General features: G+C 39.7%; 1 protein-coding gene across 2 annotated transcripts; it reads right to left on the minus strand.

The window, feature by feature from the left end:
* Positions 1 to 5,022: 5,022 nt before the first annotated feature.
* On the minus strand, positions 5,023 to 21,060 carry CNIH4 (cornichon family member 4). 2 transcript variants are annotated; one of them, XM_055419813.2, is made up of 5 exons: positions 20,902 to 21,060; positions 17,463 to 17,531; positions 11,874 to 11,986; positions 8,955 to 9,095; positions 5,023 to 5,216 (listed from the first exon to the last, which is right to left on the minus strand). In XM_055419813.2, the coding sequence occupies exons 1-5, from the start codon at positions 20,968 to 20,970 to the stop codon at positions 5,189 to 5,191; spliced, it is 420 nt and encodes a 139-aa protein (XP_055275788.1). In that variant the 5' UTR covers positions 20,971 to 21,060; the 3' UTR covers positions 5,023 to 5,188. The 2 variants fall into 2 exon arrangements, with proteins under 2 accessions (XP_055275788.1, XP_088701659.1); XM_088845533.1 differs by lacking the exons at positions 17,463 to 17,531; positions 20,902 to 21,060 and adding an exon at positions 15,327 to 15,502.
* Between the last annotated feature and the right edge of the window lie 2,115 nt (positions 21,061 to 23,175).

The raw sequence follows: 23,175 nt of genomic DNA on the forward strand, positions 1-23,175 counted from the left end.
GTAAAATTACAAACGATTTTTGTTTTTAAAAGAGTTTATGGCAGAAGAAGCAGTCAGCAAAAGCCAGAATACTACAAGTTCTACACAACAAATGACTTGATTGCTATGTCAAATGAAACCATTTCTTCAACAAATTGCAAAGGAAAAAAGAGGGAATTTAGTAGATTGAGAGACTAATCAAGTGAAATGTACAGATCTTTGGTGGATCCTGATGTGAACAAATTGTAAAACTTGAGCCAGTGGGGCAAATCGGAGCACCAATTGGCTATTTAGTACTAAGTAGTTACCAACTTATGTATGATATTGGGACTGTGTGTTTTAAGAACCTTATCTTATAAAAATGTTACATATGTAATGTCTGGTACTGGCTTCAAAATAGGGTGAGGGAGGGAAGGTAGTAGGTTGTGGATAAAAGAAGAATGCCCTTAAGTTTGATTACTGTACTTGGTAAAATAGAAAATTACCAGTTAACGTGGACTAGTCCTATTACTATCTTCCCAAAAGTTAGTATTTTGTGTAGACTTACACCAGAAGACTAGCCTTGCCCTGCCGGTGTCTTAGAGATTAGATGCAGTGGCAGCCAAACTTGCTTTTCATTGGGCTGTCGAGTTCAACCCTCACCTGGTTTGCATCCAGTCTGTGACATAGGCTGCTGATCAGATCAAGTGATAAGATCAGACTCTAGAACTTGATTTCCTGTTACATCCTTTCCTTCAGAGTTATTTGAATGAACTGAGCTTATCAATCCTGGGTGTTCACTGGAAGGACTGATGCTAAAGCTGAAACTGCAATACTTTGGCCACCTCATGCGACGAGCTGACTCACTGGAAAAGACTCTGATGCTGGGAAAGGTTGGGGGCGGGAGGAGAAGGGGACGACAGAGAATGAGATGGCTGGATGGCATCACCGACTCTGTGGACATGAGTTTGAGTGAACTCCGGGAGTTGGTGATGGACAGGGAGGCCTGGCGTGCTGTGATTCATGGGGTCGTGGAGAGTCGGACACGACTGAACAACTGAACTGAACTGTGAAAACACACGAAGGATTCAAGCTCCTTCCTTGTTCAAGTGCCAGTCTCTTACCCTAAGAGTATGTGGTACTTAGAATATCATATTTAAGATTAACTATGTCCCCTGGGTCAGTAACAAAGTGGGGACTGATAAAACGCAGGGTGTTTAAAAGTGAACCAAGAATACGAGAGATGGCTGGAGAGAGATGATGTAGTAGGGTGTAACTTGGCACCTTACTAGTCCTCTCAACCTCTACACACAAGGTGCTCTGCTGGAGAATAGCAAATTCAGTTTTTGTTAAGCTGACTCACTTTTTGACTAGGCACTAATGTTGAATGGGAACTAATACAGATTAAACCAAGATTGCTCCGTAAGTGGAAGCAGCAAACCAAATACACAGGAGGGAAGCCACAGTCAAACCTCTGAACTCTCAGCTAGCTGATTTAGACTACCCACCCACTCACTCTTCCTCACACAGCTTCAGAGGGAAGCAATTGAAAGCAAAAACAGCTTTTATCAAAGAATTTATTCTGAAGAGAATTTGAGCTCAGTACCAACCGAGTGATCAATCCCTTTAACATCTATGTCCTAAAGGTAATTATTACTGTGGTTACTGAAGTTCACAATGCTAACCCCTAAGGCTCTGAATGACCCTCAGTCCTCAGACTATATTTAGAGCAAAACAGTTTGACTATTTTAGAATTTTCATGGTAAATATGGCTTAAAACCAAAAGGCTTCACTGACAAGTTCTCACAAACGCATAACAGCCCATTCTCTGAACAACCTTATTCACTGTAGTGTCACTACACCAAGAATATTTCAAGCTTTGTTACACTACATTGCAAAATAATAAATTTGGCATAAAGTACATACATTCAGGTGGCACCAATCTAGATAATAAGCATAGAATTTCAAATTTCCCTTCTCTGTCTTGCTGCCTGTTTCCATATATTAGAACAATTTTATTTACATTTGAGAATAATTAATTATACCTAGTACATAATAATTCTTATCACAATTACTGACAAAATATTACTTGTGAGTAAAGTTCACAAGTCTCAAGTGCACCAAATACAGCTGTTTCCTTTCCTAACCTAGCATGTCTTAGAACATTCCATAATGTGACTGCCTCGAAAACAGACGGTAGACTTTGATTATGTTGCTCCATTACTTCTGACTTCTCTGACGTAAAGGACATCAGTTAAGACTTCAAGCTGAAAGAGCAATAGAACAACACAATCAGATTTACTTTTTTTTCTTATTAGTATCATCTTACTTTGCACATGAGGAAACAGGCTTGAGAAGGTTAATAACTTTAACTGGAAGATGCAGGGCCTGAAAATCTGAACCCAGAACTGTCTACTTCCTAAGTCCATCCCCCTTCTTCTATGTCAGATTTATTCATTCATTCAACAATCATTTATTTTTTCTGTGTGCAAGGCACTGTATTGGGTTCCAGGAGCAATAGGAATAAGATACAAACATGAATAAGAATATACTCTGCCCTCCAGGAGTGTACAGTCTAGTAGGCGAGATGAATTGCATATAAATGACCATAATACCAGATAGAAAGTGGTGAGAGCCACAGAAGAAAAAGTTCCATTGGGGAGCTTTCTTATCTCTCAAAGTTCAGCTGTGGGGAAGCAGATTTGGACAATATCATTCTTTTGTCCTCTGTGTGGCATGAAAAGGTGGTTGTCAGGCTTTGAAAAACCAAGCTGTACCTTAGATCTTTCTTCCTTGGCTTTCTTAGCTGAGAGTCCCATGATCAGTAAGGGCACCTGCTACCACTGAAGGGAGGGAAGGAAAAGGACAGAACACACAGACAAAAGTATTTTGCACCCAGGAGCACGCCACTGCAGCCTTCACTGGCTGGGCCCTGGGCACTGTCTTCACAGACAGACAGGGAAGAGGAATGACACGAGAGAGAGAACGCTAGACTAACCAGCAGGATTCCAGATGCAGCCCCCGGGGCTCTGCTCTCTACCTTTAAGAGGAAGTTAGACCAAACGATTTCTAAGGGCCTCTGCAACTCTCCAATCAGATAAAAGCATAGAAAATTAATCTTTAGCATCTTAACCACAGCTCTTAAAAGTCAGTGCTCTTTTCATTATTTGTAGAAAAGCCCCTCAAAAATAAAAACAAAAAACTAGAGTTACCCGCCTTTCCTGGCTTTGATATAGACAAGCAATATAAGAAAGGTGGTTTTGCTTTTAACCACAGTTAATGTTTCAGAAGTAAAGAGAGCTCCTGTCTTTTGTTGTAAACAAGGCAACTTTCTGATCTGCTCAGCCTCTGCTCTGTGCCCAATGACATGCAAACTGACAGCCAGATGCTCTCAACTACAAGGAGTTTCTATTTTTGTTACTAAGAATACTTGATATATTCAATACCTTGTAATAAACTATAATGGAATAAAATAAAAATGGAATCACTATGCTATAGATATGAAACACAACATTGTGAATATTGGCATTTTTTTAAAAAGAATATTTGAATGAGAAGGTAAAACATTTTGTTCAACAGTCCTCCACTACCCTTGAGCTTCCTGAAGTAGCTTATTTATCTCTCAGTTCTAAATTTTCCAACACCTTCACTGCTTTAAAACTTGAGCAGAACATTTAGAGGCACTGGAAGTTAGGGATACAGCCAGAGTTAAGTGACAGTTTTTTTTTAAACAGAGGAAGGTGCCTAAGAAAGAAAAGGTAAGAGAGATGCTAACAAACTAACTTCTATGTTACAGTTCCTTGGCTCTTTGCCTGGAAGAAATACAAGATAACCCCAAGGAGCAAATTCTGAGACTTGCAGACCAAAAGAGCCATTTCACCCTTCCTTTCACGTGTGGCCAGGGCATACCACCATCCTCAAAATGTGGGTCTGTCCATAAAGGGAGTTTTGCTTAGTGGCTCTCTGGCTTCTGCCAAGCCAAGGCCTAGTCCAAGACTGAAAAGACATGCAACATTTGATATTTGGTAACCACACAACTTATCTGGCTAGCCAATTCTGCCTCCACTGACTGAAGAATCTCTTTGGACTCTGTCATAAAACACAGCCATGTTTTGCCTAAATAGCAGTGCCTAAGAGACATCAAAACACAAAGGAAAACTGAGAATAAAATGCTAGGTTCACTTCACCTGGCAAACAGAACTTCTCTCAAACAACTTCTCTCAACAACTGCAAAAAAGTTAACTTCTCTCAACAACTGCAAGAATTGACAAATACTCCAAGGAACCAAGTTTGGTTAGATATTGCTGTGTCCATGACATGGACAAAGTGGTCAGTGCAGCAGGACAGAAGTACCAGTCAGGCACCAAGCAAACTGGCGACAGGATCAATTTCACTGACATTGAATGACCAGCTACTCTGCATCTAACCTGATGAGCATCTTCTACCCAATCACCTCTCCAAACCCATTAAAAGACATATTACAGAGATCAAATATACTTAGATCAATTAGAACACAAAACCAAGATCCAGCAAGAGTGTATGAGTCTGAGGGTGATTGTGGAGACAGTGGCTTTTAAATGAAAGCTCTTGATAAAATTTGTTTTGGCTTATTGGCTTATTTCCCTTTCTATAGGCAGGAATTACATTGTACCTGTAATGGCTTATAAGGCTTCACAAATTCAGCAAGGAAATATATATATTTTTGAAATGTCATTTTTATGTTAACATTCTTATGAAAAGATATTTGGCTTACAGTCCCATAAATCTGTAAACCATGGGAAATACAGGAAGCTGCCACAATATAGGCAAAAGGGTAGTTTAGTTTCTTTCTTCCTTTGCCCAGACTAACAGTATGGTTTTGTACTCGACCTGAAGAGCCACCTTGCTCATCTATTACACTTTCCGTTTATAGCATGTCCTTTACTCTTTGGCATGCAAGGCTGGAATGAGTCCTCTTCCTACATACAAATAACTGTCTTCCATATACAGATGATGAAACACACCTTCACATGTTGGGGGTTCAGGCTAAAGTTGAGAACCAGAAAGCTACAAAAACTCAATTCATGTTTTTTAAATACTTTATATGGTAAAAATACAGCAAAAATATTTTTTGTTCAAAGAGGAAAAAATATACTGCTATGGCCACGGTTCTAAGGATGACTTAAGTAGTCTCTGGCTCCTCAACTGTGCACTGTAGTGTAGGCTGACTTCAACCACGGCTGCTCCAGCTTCAGTCATTTATCAGAGCTAAAATCATACTGTGGAGAGAAGAAATTCATGTTACTAATGTTTCCTTAGGAAATGTTCCTCAGAATCTGTTCTGTACAGACCTTCATCCCTGCCTCACCAGGGGACACTCATTTGGGTAAAAAGCAATACCTAAAGGGAAGAAGATCTACACTGGGGCACCGAGAAGCTCTTAGGTTTCAAGACAGAAGGAAAGAAAGAAGCCTGGAGTACAGGCGAGGGTGAGGAGTATAACCTAAAACCAACGTTGGACTACAGTTGAGGAAAAACAGGCTATATCCAGGGAAAAATCTTTAATTCTCTATGGAGGTCTCTACACATGTTGTTCCTACTCCTGGAACCCCTCCTCTCACAAGCTACATTCCTCTCAGGCTTCATGACCCCCCGGCTTTGGCACCTCCTCTGAGAAGCTGGCCTCTCAGCCCCGGCAGGGGCCGGGCCTTCTTCCAGAGCTCCATGGCCTCCCTCCAGAGCTCCTTGGCCTCTGCATGCCTCAGCCCCTGTCCACTTTCATTTTCCAGGTGACACCCACGTACTGCCATCAGCAGGGTCCCAACTTTGATACAGAGATTCTGTGCTGCTCCTTTGTATCAAATGCAGTGTCTGACATGTGGTGATCACTCAATAAATACACCATTGAAACCATCACATTTAACAAGAGTAATAAGACTATCATTTTTAACAGGAAACAGCCTTGCTCTGAGATCAAATGACTAAAAAACACAGAAATACCCTTACATTACTACTGCTAAAAGTGATTAGTTGTCCAAATTTAACCAAACTAAGAGTAAGCACTGCATAGCACAAATTAATGGTAGTAACATTTTTTAATGTGTTTTTTAGAGTTTACTAGAGGTCAGCAACGGAGAAGGCAATGGCAAGCCACTCCAGTACTCTTGCCTAGAAAATCGCATGGACAGAGAAGCCTGGTGGGCTGCAGTCCATGGGGTCGCTAAGAGTCGGACACCACTGAGCGACTTCACTTTCACTTTTCACTTTCACACATTGGAGAAGGAAATGGCAACCCACTCCAGTGTTCTTGCCTGGAGAATCCCAGGGACGGCGGAGCCTGGTGGGCTTCCGTCTATGGGGTCGCACAGAGTCAGACACGACTGAAGCGACTTAGCAGCAGAGGTCAGCAAAAACCAAAGTGATTTATGTGCATTATCTCATTTAATCCGTATCTTAATCCCATGAGGCAGATACTATTATTATCTCATTTTCAGATGAAGAAACTGAGGCAGAGAGATGGTAAGAAACTTGCCCCGAGTCACACCTTGAGGAAGTAGTAGCTTCCACCAGATTACTACCCAACAAACTCCAAAGGCGTAGATTCCACCAATCTCTAAAGAAGATGGGCATTTTCTCCCTTTAATTCTATTTAACAAACACCAAGTGTCCACAAGGTGCCATGGTGCAGCACACCATGCAAGTAGTGGCAGGTGATATAGAAGGAGCAGCATAAATCCCTACATTAGAAATCGGTGATTCAGCATTATACACACTTTTTAAAGACAACAACCAAAAGCTAAGAGAAAAGTGAGTGTTACAAGAACATCTGAGATTACTCTTTCATCCTGAACCCCTGGGCTACAGGGAAATGCCAAGGAATAAAGTAATAGCACCACTGCTAAAAATGATAAGCTAAGAAAGGAAGGGGAAAGAAAGAGAAAGGATGCATTCAGTGAGGAATACAGCTCCTCAGTCAAACCAGATTTATAGGTTGCCTATCTTTTATTTCATTGTAAAGGACCCTTTCTTAAAGCTGCCCTCAACTGCTTTCTGATTCTTCCAATCCCCAGTCTTCAGTCCATCTTCCCATCTCTTTAAATTCAATAGCTAAGAACTAAGAAAGTCTTGTCAATTTTAAAATCCTAAGACTTTGAATTTACTAAGCAAGATACTGATCCCTAATCCTATGTTTACACCTGGAAGTGTAACTGCACTGGCTTTGCACCTAGATGTCTCCAGAAGCTCGTGTTATCAAGACTCAGGAGGCATCCACTCTAGTTTACTCTCTAAAAGCATAAAACCTGGAGGGGAGAGGAGGATGTAGAAAGGATAACCACCTTGCTTTTTGCCTCTGACAAATAGAAAGGAACATATATGATGGTAATGATACCTTCATATGGTCTGACTTTAAAAGTAATAAAAATGAGAATAGATGTATCATTGTATTCTTAATATTAAACGTCTTTGCTCTTTATTCTTTATGCTAGGATCTTTGCATCTTTAATGTTAGGATTAAAAATTAAACACATTAGCAATAAGATAGGGTATGAGAACCAGAAACTGATACTAGTGTACTTTTTTGGTCCTATTTTTTAAAATACAGCAAAGCAAATTAAATAGTAAAAAGGAAACCATCTAAACTCTTAATTTCAACCTAATCTATGCTAGTGGGTGGAATCAGCACAGCAAAAGAATTTTAGGAAGCCTGCTTTTTCAGGCAGAGGCTAAAATGGCTCTGACCTCTAAGCTATTGCAGAAAAAAACAGCAATTTTTAGAAAATTCTTATCTATGTACAATTTCTAATTATTAGGACTCTTTTGAGTGACAGGAGTTTAATTCAGTACAAGTTTTTTCCTACTAGTCTTATGCCCATGTGAAAATTAAAATTTACCTCAGGAAAACAAATATGATATAATTACACTTGGATACAAAAGTTAAGCCTTGACTTCTAGCCTCTTAAAGACTTTATCAAATCATACACACGCATGACAGTTTTTTCTATTCTTTGGTCTATCCTATGGGTCTATAATGTGTAAAGAAAGAAGTGGCATGTTATCTCTAAAACTTTAGGTAATAAATTTAATTTTAAAACAGGATAGCATAAGGCTTGCAGTGTCTGACAGCTAAGCCTTCATATTAATTCTTATTTCCAATCTAACTGGAAGACTGATGCAATCTTATCAGAACAGACCACTTGCATCTTGGAGAGAAGGCCATCACACCTAAATTCCCTAACACCAAGAACGATCAGCCCAGTATGGATAAAAGTTGTTGAGAACTGCTGTCAGTGGTCTGACACCCAGAAGACCAATGAGTGGGAAAGTCTCTGGGAGTACATATAAAAATGCTTAAAACAGGAAGTAAGACCTCATAACTGGACACTAGGGCAGGAAAAGAAGAGCAAAGACAGTTTTTTTTTGGGGGGGATAAACAGTCTTTATTTCACCAGCAAATAAATTCAGGTCATCTCAGGTTTGGTAACCAAACGGATCATAAGAAAACATGTTTGCCCTCAGATTTTTTAAATTGTAAAATTTTAAAAAAAAAAGGGATTGTGGACATATATATATATACACATATACACATAGGCCTAAAAATTTATATAAGTATAAATGTATAAATAGATATCTTTGTTGTCTTTTAGTCACTAAGTTGTGTCTAACTGTTTGTGACCCCATGGACTATAGCCTGCTAGACTCCTCTGTCCATGGGATTTCCCAGGCAAGAATACTGGAGTGGGTTGCCATTTCCTTCTCCAGCAAAGACAGTTTTAAGCATGTGGACAGCCTCAATAGCTGGAGTAACTAATAACATGGAGTAACTCTACTGCAGGTCAGACAGAATGCTGATTCAATGACATGACATAAAAAAAAAAAAATCTACATAAGTCACAAGAAATTCACATAACCCCCAAAAGTTCTGCAATGTCCGAATAAAATCTCATAGAATAGTAATATCTCACCCATCAAAAGCAGGCATGGCATCCGGGGAAATGCCAAGAGGACTGTAAACTCACCTGTAAAGATACATGAAGAAACAGAGCAGGTGGAAACCAAGTTTGATCATAGCTTCTTTCATGTGTGACTTCAGCTGCCCTCGATTGTGTATTTCTGTTGGATCAAATACTCCCATGTTACCACTTGGCACCATAATGTACCTGATAAATTAAAGGATGTACATACATTAGAAAGAAAATCAAACCATCAGCATAAACATTGAAAAATAAGTAACCAATAATAATCAAACTTTTTTTTAATCAAACTTTAAAAATGAATCAGTCATAGTTATATTCAGACTATGTATTGACAGGGTATTATAATGATATCACAGGTTATGATTTAAGTTTTCCTTTGAAAGATATAATACTATTAATTTTGGTATAACTTCTACCCTCTGAAACAAATCCACTAATATTCTAGAGAAGGATATTTTATATACTAAGACCCTTATGGCAGAAAGTGGAGAGGAACTAAAAAGCCTCTTGATGAAAGTGAAAGAGGAGAGTGAAAAGTTCAGCTTGAAGCTCAACATTCAGAAAACGAAGATCATGGCATCTGGTCCCATCACTTCATGGAAAATAGATGGGGAAACAGTGGAAACAGTGTCAGACTTTATTTTGGGGGGCTCCAAAATCTCTGCAGATGCTGACTGCAGCCAGGAAATTAAAAGACGCTTACTCCTTGGAAGGAAAGTTATGACCAACCTAGATAGCATATTAAAAAGCAGAGACATTACTTTGCCAACCAAGGTCCGTCTAGTCAAAGCTATGGTTTTTCCCATGGTCATGTATGGATGTGAGAGTTGGACTGTGAAGAAAGCTGATCGCCGAAGAATTGATGCTTTTGAACTGTGGTGTTGGAGAAGACTCTTGAGAGTCCCTTGGACTGCAAGGAGATCCAACCAGTCCATTCTAAAGGAGATCAATCCTGGGCGTTCATTGGAAGGACTGATGCTAAAGCTGAAACTGCAATACTTTGGCCACCTCATGCGACGAGTTGACTCACTGGAAAAGAGTCTGATGCTGGGAGGGATTGGGGGTAGGAGGAGACGGGGACGATAGAGAATGAGATAGCTGGATGGCATCACCGAATCAATGGACATGAGTTTGAGTGAACTCCGGGAGTTGGTGATGGACAGGGAGGCCTGGCGTGCTGTGATTCATGGGGTCGCAAAGATTCGGACACGACTGAGCAACTGAACTGAACTGAAGACCCTTTTACTCATTTTTTGTAGAAAACTACTGCATCAGTAATATCTACAGCCGTCTTCCTTGAGACAAGTGAAAGGAGCCACAAAAACCAAACCAACTTGATCAAGTTCTTAGAAACTTCTTAATCTTCAAAGTTCTAAATTATTTAATGCAATTCCCTTCACCTTCACAACGTGTTTGTAAGGAAGAGTAGTGTCAAACATAATTATTCCCATTTCACAAATGACACTAAAAAAAAAGATTCTACATCCAGAATGCATGCTAAGCTGCCTCAGTCATGACCGACTCTTTGTGACCCTATGGACTAGCCTGCCAGGTTCCTCTATCCATGGGATTCTCCAGGTAAGAATGCTACAGTGGGTTGCCATTTCCTACTCCAGGGAATCTTTCTGACCCAGGGATAGAACCCGCATCTCTTACGTCTCCTGCATGGGCAGATTCTTTACCACTAGTGCAACCTGGGAAACCCAGAATAGAACCCTCATATTTGATGCTCCTGCTGATCAATAGATGTGTCTCAATCTGCACGGTAAATAAACAGTACTTACCTTAAAAGACCAATTTCAAGAAGACAGAAATGATTTAGAATAAATGCTACTGTGGTAAAATAAAACTCTTCTTCAATGAAGACTATAAATCGATAGTTCAGACACAAATGCAGTGCCTAACTTTACATGACTCTTAAAAAAAAGATCAGATTTAATTAAAACATAAATTTTATTTAGACTTAATTTAATTTACATCTAAATATTAAATAATACTGTTTTGAAAAACAAGAACTGTACTTTTTATAGTGATGGGGGTATGACTACAGTGCGGGGAGGAAAATAGGGCTACAAAGTCGATACAGAAAATAAAGAGCATGGAAAGCACACACCTAGTCCCCAAACCAGATGAATTCAATTCAGTGTTCCCACAGACTCAGACTCAAATTTAAAACATCTTGAAGACACTGCATTTAACATACTGTGAAGTCTATGGGGTTCTTGATAACATATAACATTTCATATTTAAGGAATACCACCGTGTACACAGTATTACAAATGATAATCTTCCTCAATGATCCCTTTTACAAGTAAGAAAACTGGATAATTTGAGAGCATCAGTGAGTTTAAGCATCTGAGCTTCGGCATTCACACTGTACCATCTGCACAACATGCATGTTCCTTCTCTCATGTCCAAGCTTCTTCTAGTCCAACCTTGGGTTTCTCACCATTAGGTTTCTCAATTATGACTTCTGAGAAATGCAAATGGCTCTCTGAGTTCCACAAATCTTAAATTCTCCCTCAAATCCTAGTAGCCCAAATGAATATCTGGCTAACATTTTTACATTTCTAACATGCAAGATTTAAAATGAAATTTTCCTCACAGCATTGCATGTACACTATAATTAAAAACTGCAGATATAAATAATAAAGACCTTATATTCTCAGATTTTTGATTATTCATAAAAAAAGGTAGATAATGAAAAAACAACTCACAAGTCTTTAGACAGTGCAACATTAGATATTTTTTTAACTTACACATGTAAATTTGTGTTTTACTACAAGACTGAACCATGCAAATTGCTACTTGCCCAATACACCAAAGTGAATAAAAATGTATGCTGATTTAATGGCACATTCTGCTATCATTTATGACTAGCGTATGTTTTATTGGAGAAAAGAAAGCTGTCAAATCTTAAATTTTTTTCTCTAAACAAAACAATAAACAGAAAGTACTCACCGATATATATTCCAGGCGGCAACAGGCAAGTTGAGAAGGAAGATGAACCAGTGCAATGATATGAGCATTAGTACAGTGACAAGAGTATGGCCAACCAATTCTGGAATTACCCACTGCAAGGGAAGAACATAGTTATCACATCTCATGCTGTGTTCTTCCTAAATGTACATGTTGCTGCTGCTGCTGCTGCTGCTAAGTCACCTCAGTCGTGTCCGACTCTGTGTGACCCCATAGACGGCAGCCCACCAGGCTCCCCCGTCCCTGGGATTCTCCAGGCAAGAACACTGGAGTGGGTTGCCATTTCCTTCTCCAATGTACATGTTACTTGAAGCTAAATCAAAGGAGTACAGAAATCTTTCAAGCTAGTATTTCAAGATTATTTTTAGACTCAGATGTCCCAGATTTGCATACTGCTATCACTGCTTACTCCATGCAAAAATATCAGGACACAGCTTAAAAATAATGCATTTAAACTTTAATTACATTTTATCCTAAGCATAGGTTCAGATTCATTCACTAAGCAGGTATGAATGACAATTAGAGAAAAAATAGAATATTATTTACTCTCTATTCCAATATCTGTGCTAAAATCTCTTACTCTAATTTGGGATGGTTTATATCCACATTCATGCTGCCTTTCAAGTCAGAATATCTATCTATACATTTCCAAGCTCCAGAACCCTGGGGAAAATAATCTCACATTTACAAAAAAAGAAAAAAAAAAGTACTTTAACAGCTTACAATATCAGCTCAAAGTTGAACAAATATGATAAAGAACCAGGATAAAAGAATCCCAGACTATTGCTTTCCGGAGAAGGCAATGGCAAGCCACTCCAGTACTCTTGCCTAGAAAATCCCATGGACGGAGGAGCCTGGTAGGCTGCAGTCCATGCGGTCGCTACGAGTCAGACATGACTGAGCGACTTCACTTTCACTTTTCACTTTCACACATTGGAGAAGGAAATGGCAACCCACTCCAGTGTTCTTGCCTGGAGAACCCCAGGGACGGGGGAGCCTGGTGGGCTGCCGTCTATGGGGTCACACAGAGTCGGACACGACTGAATTGACTTAGCAGCAGCAGCAGCAGCAGACTATTACTTTTATAGCACCCAATGCCCTTATCTATGCTCTTTATTGTGTAATACTCTAGTCCTCATGTATCAAGAGCTGCTGTGGCGGGCTCTCAAATCACCAATAGTCTTCCTCTCCTATGAGTAGAAAATGTTTCTTCTTTTGTTTTTTTTTTCAGCCTTTTCTTTTAATGGAAGTTAATACCTAGTATTTATGGAGCCAGAAACTGGCACTCCCAACTTGCAGAAAGGAGGAAAATAAAACTCTTAAGAGATTAAGTAACTTGCCCAAGGTCACACAACTACATAGTGCCAGGGCAATCAATATAACAGAAACTCAGACTCACTGGCCCCAGGTCTCCTGCATTTAGATTTTAGATACATTTGGGGGTGGGGGTTGGGGGCCCACTGCTGGGAGGCTTGTGGAATTTTAGTTCTGCAACCAGGAATTAAACTCTCACCTTGGCAGTGAAAAGTGCAGAGTCCTAACCACAGGACCACCAAGGAATTTCTTCCCTCAGATAGTTTTTTTGGCTGCTTTTCTTTAAATAAAGAAGGGATTTTCTGGGCCTTAAACCTAATTTACAATCAACAAGGACATTTTTTAATATGTAAATTATTTTTAAAGTGTAACCAATTTAACATAATGCTAGAATGGCAACCAACTCCAGTATTCTTGCCTGGAGAATTCCAAGGACAGAAGAGCCTGGAGAGCTACAGTCCATGGGGTCTCACAAAGAGTGGAACACAACTGAGCTACACAACTGAGCTACTAACACATACACATAGTATGTGTAACCTGCAAAGTCAAATAAACCTGGAGTAAAACCCATGCTCTATCCTATTAGCTGTGCAATTTTAGGACGTTACCTACCCTTTCTAAATCATGATTTCCTCATCCCTAAAATGGAGATAATAATACTTACACCTCAAGAGGTTGTTATTGAGAATTAGACCAAATAACATACATAAGCCACATGCAAAGTAAGCAGTCAATAAATGTTAGCTGACGTTACTACTACTACTCCCCTCCGTGTTATCAGACCCACGCAGCAGTAGCTTTCAAACTGAACTTCTTACTATGGGCTACACTTTGTTTTACATAAACAAAAACCTAAAACAAAAGTTTCAGGAAGAGACACTTGACCTTATTTTACTTGGTTTACTGACTTTCAACCAAGTCCTCTGTTCTCTTCCCTCATTAACAATGTGTTCTTCCCCTAACTTGTTCTCAGAATGCTAGCTCGAGGCTTGTTATCATCCAGGCAAGAGTTTGGAGGATCCTTCTCTGGAGTGCCTTAATGGCACAAGAGAAAACACCCACAAAAACTGCCATTTCAGGTACCCCCAAAAAAGGCAGAAACCAATCACCCTCAGTGAAGTCCACCTATCAGTCAATGGCCTGGACCACCCAATGAGCTTCCAGTGAGTATTTTAGTGTTTTACCATGAAGTATGACCAGACAGCCACATATCAGAAATTGAGGAAAGCCCTTGGTATGAAATAAGGGGGAAAAAGAAAGAGAAAGGAACTTGGAAAAAACAGATATAATGTAGGAAGCAGAAGGAAATTTCAAAAACCACTATAATCAATATCCCAGAAAGACAGAGTCAAGTATGAACCAAGAGAACAAAAAGCTCTTAGAAATTAAAAGTTCAACCTATTCATGGGGTCGCAAAGAGTCGGACACGACTGAGCGACTGAACTGAACTGAACTGAAACTATATACATACTAGAAAATTCAGAAGATAAAACAGCAAATCTTACAAGAAGGTAGAAAAAAAACTAAAGGGACAAGAATAAGAAAAAAGAATTGGCAGATCAACCCAGCAGACAAACATCCAGCAAATCCAAGTTGCTAAAAGAGAAGAGAGAAAATGGGGAAGACATTATCAGAGAAATAAGAAAATTTACCAGACTGAAGGAACCTCTCAGAAGCCCAATGAATGAATGAAACAAAGAGTGAAAAGGCCTAAATAAAGGTGTCAGTTCAGTTCAGTTCAGTCGCTCAGTCGTGTCTGACTCTTTGCAACCTCATGAATCACAGCAGTGTACACTGCAAAATTCCAAAACACCGAGGATTACCATAAATAAATAAAAAACACCAAGGATAAAGAAAAGATTCTAAAGCTTCTGGAAAGGATGGAGGTGGGGGTGGGAGGAAAGGAGAGAGAGATCCCATCCAAAGGACAAGAAATCAAAATGCACCAGATTTCCCAACTTGATCAACACTGGAAGTAAAAAGACATTGATCAAGCAAACTCTGAAAAAAAAAGAAATCTTTTCTAACCTAGAATTCTATACTCAGAGAAACTGTCAATCAAGGGAAAGGATTAGACATTTTAAAACGTGCAAGGTTTCAAAAAATTTAATTCCCATGTACCAAATCTCAAGAAGCTACTCCAGCAAAATGAGGTAGTAAGCCAAGAGAAAAGAAAACATGATTTCCAAGAATCGGGAGATCCAACCAGGAGTCCCAAGATGGAAGCTGTGAAAAGGTCTAAGAGCAACCGCTCCAGACTATAGCAAGAGGATGCAGGTCTTGAGGAGAAATGTCACCTGGAAAAAAACAACTGATTATTTTATGTTTGAACCACGTAGAAAATAGTACTGAAAGACTTCAAAGATGTTATCAGAAAAGACAAGCTATCCAAAAAAAAAAAAAATTAGAAAGAAAAATATGATCATTGTCTGCCATAAGGCTCAGCAATAAAAAACATTATAACAGTACATCATGATATAAACATTAAATATGAACTTACCTGCAAACAAAAATAGAAGAACAGGAGTGATGTTTAGAAGTTGGTACCTAAGAACAAACTCTACCATTTTGACTCAGAAGTCAATAGATAATGTATAAAATTGATAAATCAAGCAGTGGGAGTTCCCTGGCAGCCTAGTGGTTAGGATTCTGAGCTTTCACTGCCTGGGTTCAATTCCTGGTAGGGGAACTGATATCCTGCAACCCATGCAGTAGAGTGGAAAAAAAAAAAAAGAAGTAGCATTGTAAGCACATAGAGAAATATGGATGTACATATCAGAAAAAAATTAACAGTTCAAGTGTTGAAATCAGTTGCCCCCTCAAAAGCATGACAGATATGATTTTAAAGGGTCAGGAAGGGTCTGCTGTTTTCACTGTGAGCTTTCTAATACTCTGACTTTAGTTGTGCGCAAGTATAACTTTCACAAAAACAAACATTTAAAAAAAAAACTACTTAACTTCAAATTGAAGGAGTTACTTTCTCAATAGAAGAATCCAGGTAATCTTTACTTTGTATTTAAATTTTTATTTTTGTAAAAGAAAGCCCACAAAATATCCACCGAAAATACTGAGTAAGCAAGAAATATGAAACACACATACACAAATACATATATGAGATGGATTTATCTCTCAGTAAAAAATTATTCTTCTAAAGATGAGGACTATTCAACCATACTTCAATTTTTTATAAAGGGGGAAGACCCTGCCTGGCACACAGGAGGACTTTAATTTTTTTTAATTAATTAATTTTAATTTAAATTCTAAAAAAATTAAAAATAAAGATGAGGAGGCCTGAAACTAATAAACGTTATATTTCAATTATATCTTGAGGAAAAATAAGAACTCTGAAAGCATACCAGAAAAACAAAATCTTTTATTTAAGTCTATCATTGTATTAAACCATATTCTGGAAAATTGGAAGGAAAGAAGGAAGGGAAGGAAAAGAGAGGCAAGGAGGAATATAACTTGCCAGAAATTCTAACTTTTCAAGTATAACTCTATTTCCCTCGTGGGTCAGAGAAACTAAGTAGACTGAAGATGTGAAAAGACCAATGAGAGTTTTTAGGTCAAGCCAAAACGTGTTGCTCAAGACGTGTATTTTTTTTTCAGCATTGTATTTTTATATACAATAAAAATATTTTATTGTATATATAAATATTTTATGAAGTTTTTCTTTGGCCGCTCTGCACAGCACAGAGTCTTAACCACTGGACCGCCAGAGAAGTCGCCTTTATATGAACTTTTATATCCAAAAAACTTTTGTCTACTCATCTCATAAAATGAATCAGGACCAACTGGTTTCCTCATACTTAGAGAAGCTGGAAAATTCAAAGTTTTATTGCCAATATGAAGTTTTGATTATATATTAAGATAAAACAGTCTGAAAACAAATCAACTAATTTCTCATCGAGCCACAAAAGGAAGGCCATCTTTCATTTAACAAAAAACAGACTGAGCTCTTTCCCATGAGCAGGAAGGAGGGGGTTTGCACACACAAGACAAAAACAATTACCTGATAATGAACCTTTACTAGTCTGAGTAATGAACAAAGGGACAAGGAAAAAAGAGTAAAGAAACAAAATTTCAAGTTAAGTCTTCTGGTGTGCTTTCATGATCAAAAAATATTCAAAGCACAGGAGCTCCACCAACATCTCAGTGTATACCAAATACACATATGCTGACTATGTATAATAATCTCTAGCACAGAAAATGGAGAACTGTCTTCAAGGCCAAAAAACGAGGAAAGAAATGTCTTACCTTATTTAATTTTGAGCAACATGATCGAGCATTAATATAATCACATTCTAAATCAGACAAGGTAATTATCTGATGATCAAGATAAGGAATTATTAGATTTCCTTTATAATAACTATTTAAGTTTCAGAAAGCAACCCCAGTTGCAAGGCAGATTTAGATTTGGCTTGAAAAGATTCAGTTCCTTAAAGCTCATTTATCACCTAAATTTTCTCATTTATGTTCTTTCAACAAGTTATTTTCACAAAGTAATCCTCTTATTATATGCAATTCTAATGTGACCCATATCAGAAGATTCCACCAGGATTCCTCAAGTGTCGAAGAGTGGCTACAAGAAATGGAAAATATGACCCATAGAAACAGTTTAAATGTTATAAACCTTAATTCCCAATAGTAGAAAAAGTGTTTATTTATGATATATCCATAAAATATCTGAAAACTATGATATGAAAAAAATAGGACACAAACTATAAATTCAGCATGGTCGTAGGTTAGCAATGTTTATGCTTTGAAAGTTGGATTACAGATAGTTTGTTTTCCCAATACTTTTCCCTATTACCAAACTTCCCACAGTAAACAGATATTACACTGGACTTACAGAAAAAATGGGTCTTAATACAAAGTATAAACACACAAATAAAAATCTGAGGGACAGACAAAAAAGGAAAAGTCTTCCACTCGATGTGTGGTATTTACTTTAAAATGCTCCCACAGTCTCCTCACAATAGTTGGGAGAAAAATGAGAAAGAAATGGCAAAATGTTGAAAATCACTGAAGTAATAGAAACATGGGATTTATTACACTACTCTACTTTTATGTTTGAAAGTGTCCAATAAAATAGGTAAAAAGAAATGCTTTCAAGTAAATTCTATACATTTCCATATGGATAGTCCCCCCTATTACCTCAACATAGCTAAAATCAAAATCATCACTATCTCCCCAAACTGTTCCACCTCCAATTTGTTTTATTTCTGTCAATGACATAAGCATTATTTGTCCAAGCTCAAAATACAGAAAGCTGTTTCTGGATTGTTTCATTATCTCAGAATCAATTGTTACCAGGTTCTGTCAATCCTTTCTTATGCCACTCACATTAATTCCTCCTTTCACCTGCCCACAATTAGCACCCCACTCCAGATCCAAATGAACCCCTTCTCCAGTGGTTTCTTACCTTCCAGTCTTTCCTGTTTTCAACCTACTCTGCAGACTATCTTCATGACACACCACTTTGTTTAAGTCAAAAAATTGTCAATGGCTCACTATTGCCTAGAGGATAAAAGTGAAAGCCCTTCTCCTTAACAGTCAAACCCTCCGAAACTGAATCTAATCCAGCCTTCCAAACCTGACCTTCGGCTGCCACCAAAAATCAACCTTTTGCTCCAGATGGCCTATTCCTCCATCACCCAGAAATGCCATGAACACGTCTCTGCACCTTTGCTCTTGACTCTAATTTTGAATATCCACCCCTTTCCTTCTCTGCATGTTTTCTTCTAGGTTCAAAGTCCAGGAAAACTCTTATTCCTACAAAATGTATACTCTGGTGATTTTCTACCTCTCGCCTCTAGTATTAAGCTTGTACAACTATTCAAAAATACAATATGCTGAATTTCATCAAAACACATCCTAAATGTATCTTAATGTTTAAGTCTAAAACTCCACCTAATATGTTTCTTTATACATAAATTTGTATAAGGCTTTTTTTTTTTTTCTTTTTGCTGTGCTGCCTGGCTTGCAGGATCAGGGATGGAAGCCAGGGCCCCAGCAGTGACAGCACTGGGCTCAAACCACTGAACTGCCAGGGAATTCCCTAGACAAGGTTATTTTAAATTATCAAGACAAGTTTTCCAAACTGCAACAAAAGAAATCCAAGTTTTATTTCTCTGAACTTAAGCTCCAGCTTCTTATGCCACAGGAGCGGTAGATCACCAAAAGCTTCCTAAGGGATGCTGCACTTTCAGGTTCCCCAAGCCCAATAAAAGTCAGGGTTCTCCTCATCAGAAATCATCAGTTAAAGCAAAAACTGCTGTTCAGTGAGGGGTGAGGGGACAAGGCAGAGCAACATTTACTAAGCATTGGCCACGGCCATGGGGCAGGCACTGTGCTGCTAGATGCTTAGCACACCACTACGGTGCACACACCTATCTGTCTAGAAAGTAAACATTTCCCATTAAAAAAAACAAACTGAGGCTGAGAGAGGTGAAACAATGTGCACAGCAAATAACTAGCTAAGCAAGGAGTCTTGATTCCAAGTTTTGTCTCATCCCACTTCGACACGTTGCCAGTCCATAATCAATTATAAAGCCACACTGAAAAATACTCTGTTCAACCATCCTAATGCCAGAACGCTCTGGCAAACAGTTTAATTCTGCCAGAAAGAGACGCATATAATTTCCAAGGAGAAAAAAATAAAATGAAGAATTTCTCATGCTTTTTCTTAGTTTACATTTAATTACTTAAAATTTGATTGTGCGTGACATCACTGGGTGACAACTCAGACTAGAAGCTTCCTCAAGAGCAAAGTGGTAGCCCCACACGCTTTCTGGAGTTCAACGACCATTTATTAGCCTGGAAAATACAATTTGAATACTGTAGCGCGAACGGCTATACAAAATACGGAAGTTTTAAACACGCATCGACAGAGAAAACTAAAAGTTGAGAAACGATGGAGAATTAAATCACGTGTATAGATACTGAAATTTACAGATAGGCAACCAACAAGGGCAACGAAATAATCAGCTATAGCTGGTTTTTTTAAACAAACCGTTCCCGGCACTCCCTACAAAACCGCATCGTGAAAGAAACACTTCACCCGCTTTTGGAAATGAGTCAACTTCGGGATGTGAAAGGTTCGCTACAAGTTCCAACACCCGCGAGAACAAAGGGCAGGCAGCGGGGGAGTTGCCCAAAGAATGACAAGAGGCGCCAAATCGCCTCCGCCTGGCTCAGCGCGGGACCGTCCACGAGAGACCGCCCCCGGGACGTGGGCCCTCGCTCTCCGGAGCCAGGGCATCAGGCGAACGGCCGGGCCCAGGGCAGCTGCAAGACAAACCGTGATCCTTCTCTCTTGAGGGCCAAAAAGGAAGTAAACCGCGCGACCCTATCCCCCGAGGGCCACAAGGAAAGGCCAAGTGCCAGTGCTGGCCCATGGCAGAGCGGGTCCGGGCGTCGCGGGGGGCGAGAGGCGGCGGGCAGACCGGGCCCGCGCGCTTCGAGAGTAAGGCCCGCTCGGACCCCCAGGTGAGGGGCGGAGTGGGGCCACCGGGGCCCTCCTCCCGCCCGGGCTCGCCGCCAGCCGTGCCAGCGCCCAGGGTACCCGCGCCAGACGCCGGCCACCTCCCTACTTCCCTCGACCCTGCCCTGGCCCCCACAAGGGCCCAACCCCAGCCCGGCCCCTCGGGCTGAGGGCCCCAGGCCGGCCGCCGCCCGCCTCAGGCAAGGATACGAAGTACACCGAAAGGAAGATGAGCGCGCAACAGTCGAGGAGAGAGAAGACGAACACCACCGCCTCCATCCTCCGCCGCCGCCGCCGCCGCAGCCACCGCTGCCGCGCCGCTTCTTCCGTCAAACCGGCTCAAGGGACCAGACCAGCCCCGCCCCCCGCCTCCTGATAGTTTTTGCCCTGGCTTGTCGGGGCGTGTAGTCCGCTCCGCCAGCATGCCGGGAGTTGTAGTCCATTAAAAAAAAAACTTTAACCTCTCTAAGTCTGTCTGATGCATGCTGGGAAATGTGGTTCAGTAGTAAGAATACCTATCAAAGCGGTGGACCAGGTCTCTGTCCTCAATCTGATTATTTCCAGAGATGTGACAAGCAATTAGTCAACAAGTGTTTACTGATCGCTTGTAATCTTTTGGCTATCCAATAGAACTTCTTTGCCATGTGCTTAATTCTTTAGATTCTGCACTAAATGCAGAGGGGGACCCACTGGACCCCCTCACTTGGGAATGGTAAGAGAATTTCATCTCAAAGCACATATCTAACCTCAATACTCCTGGCTTGACGGTTGAGACTTGCCCTTCCTGATCTCTCAGTTTCTCCGGAGATTTCACAGTCCCTTGCTTATTCTTCGTTACAGCCATGTTTCTCTCCACTCTAGAGTTTAAGATCTTTGAAAATTGAATATACTGTCTTTTCCGTTCATTTACCACAGACTTACTAACTCCACTTCTCTATATGCCAAGAACTTCTGTAGACTCCAGAGATACAGAAATGAGTAAGGCAGACAAGATGCTGCCCTTACCAGGTGGGTGTGTGGGAGGAACACACAATAAATAAGCAGCTAAATACAAGAAAAAGATAGCTTCAAAGGGTTATAGGATCTATGAACATACTTTATGAAAGTCATATATTCATTCAACCAACATTTTATGAGTACCTAGCATATGCCAATACTGGACCTTAAAGATACAGAATGAATAAAAGAAAAATATCCCCTGTATTTGTTACAGTTGTAAAAAATTGTTTACAATTTTTTAAATTACTATTTTAAAATAATTTATAATATTACTTTTATATTTTTAAAATATAAAAATATCCTTTATATTTTAAGCTATATATTTTTTATATAGCTTACTTTACAGTCACAGAGACAGACACATCCATACATGCACACATACATATATAAGTAAATATCCATGACAAGCAGTTTTCAGGTTGGAGACTGACTGTTCAGAGGCCAAGCTAAGGAGCTGACGTATAAGTTGAAATCTGAACAATAGCTATGTAAATATGTGCAGGCAGAGTTTCAGACACTGAGAAGAGAGATCCCAGAGGCCTAATTGCTCATACAAACTTCCTGTGTTTAAAGATCAGGGGTAAAAAAGCCAATGTAGCTGGAGTACAATGAATAAGGGTGAGAGAGTTTTGAGAGAGGATGTCAGAGGTGGGTAGGGCAAGGTCATTTGGGCCTTGTAGACCCCTAGCAAGGAGTTTTTTAACTTTTAGTCTCTTAAGATGATAAACTGCTGGAGAGTCTTAAGTATAAAAGTACCTTGATCTTGTTTACATTTTTTACTCTGATTTACATTTCAAAAATATCCTTCTTGTTGGTGTACTGAATGTATGAAAAGGTGATAAGTTTATCTGCAAGATAACCACTTAGGAGAGAAGAGGATGAATAGGGAAATTAGTATGAAAGCAAAACCAATTGGATTTGCCTGACACAGCCAGGGTTCACAGGATCATAAAGGGTTCATAGGTTAAAGCTAGATGGACTGCTAAAAGATTATTTATAAACCAGCTATCATTACACTCCCACTACACCTTGAACGTACCTGTATCAGAGCATTTATTACATTAACTGCCTTCCTTACATCCTCGGCCCACCATGCCTTAAATTTACAATAAAAGTAACATATTGTATTAGTTTTTGTACCCCCAGTGTCTTCTATCCTTCAAATAACTGGTGTATGATAAGTGTTTGCCAAATGAATGACCCATGCTGACTATCAGTTCAGTTCAGTTCAGTTCAGTCGCTCAGTCGTGTCCGACTCTCTGCGACCCCATGAATCACAGCACACCAGGCCTCCCTGTCCATCACCAACTCCCGGAGTACACTCAAACTCATGTCCACAGAGTCGGTGATGGCATCCAGCCATCTCATTCTCCGTCGTCCCCTTCTCCTCCCGCCCCCAACCTTTCCCAGCATCAGAGTCTTTTCCAGTGAGTCAACTCGTCGCATGAGGTGGCCAAAGTATTGCAGTTTCAGCTTTAGCATCAG

This window comes from Moschus berezovskii, chromosome 17 (genome assembly GCF_049115385.1).
Source record: "Moschus berezovskii isolate FMDL1 chromosome 17, NW_MosBer_1.0, whole genome shotgun sequence".
NCBI lineage: Eukaryota > Metazoa > Chordata > Mammalia > Artiodactyla > Moschidae > Moschus > Moschus berezovskii.

Bases quoted from the DNA above. Each gene is read 5' to 3' on its own strand.
- CNIH4 (XM_055419813.2), bottom strand. From the start codon at position 20,970: ATGGAGGCGGTGGTGTTCGTCTTCTCTCTCCTCGACTGTTGCGCGCTC. The intron at 9,096-11,873 runs GTGAGTACTTTC...TTAATTTATCAG, and splicing joins GCCGCCTGGAATATATATCG to GTACATTATGGTGCCAAGTG. The intron at 5,217-8,954 runs GTGAGTTTACAG...TTCTCTCCACAG, and splicing joins TTCTTCATGTATCTTTACAG to TATGATTTTAGCTCTGATAA.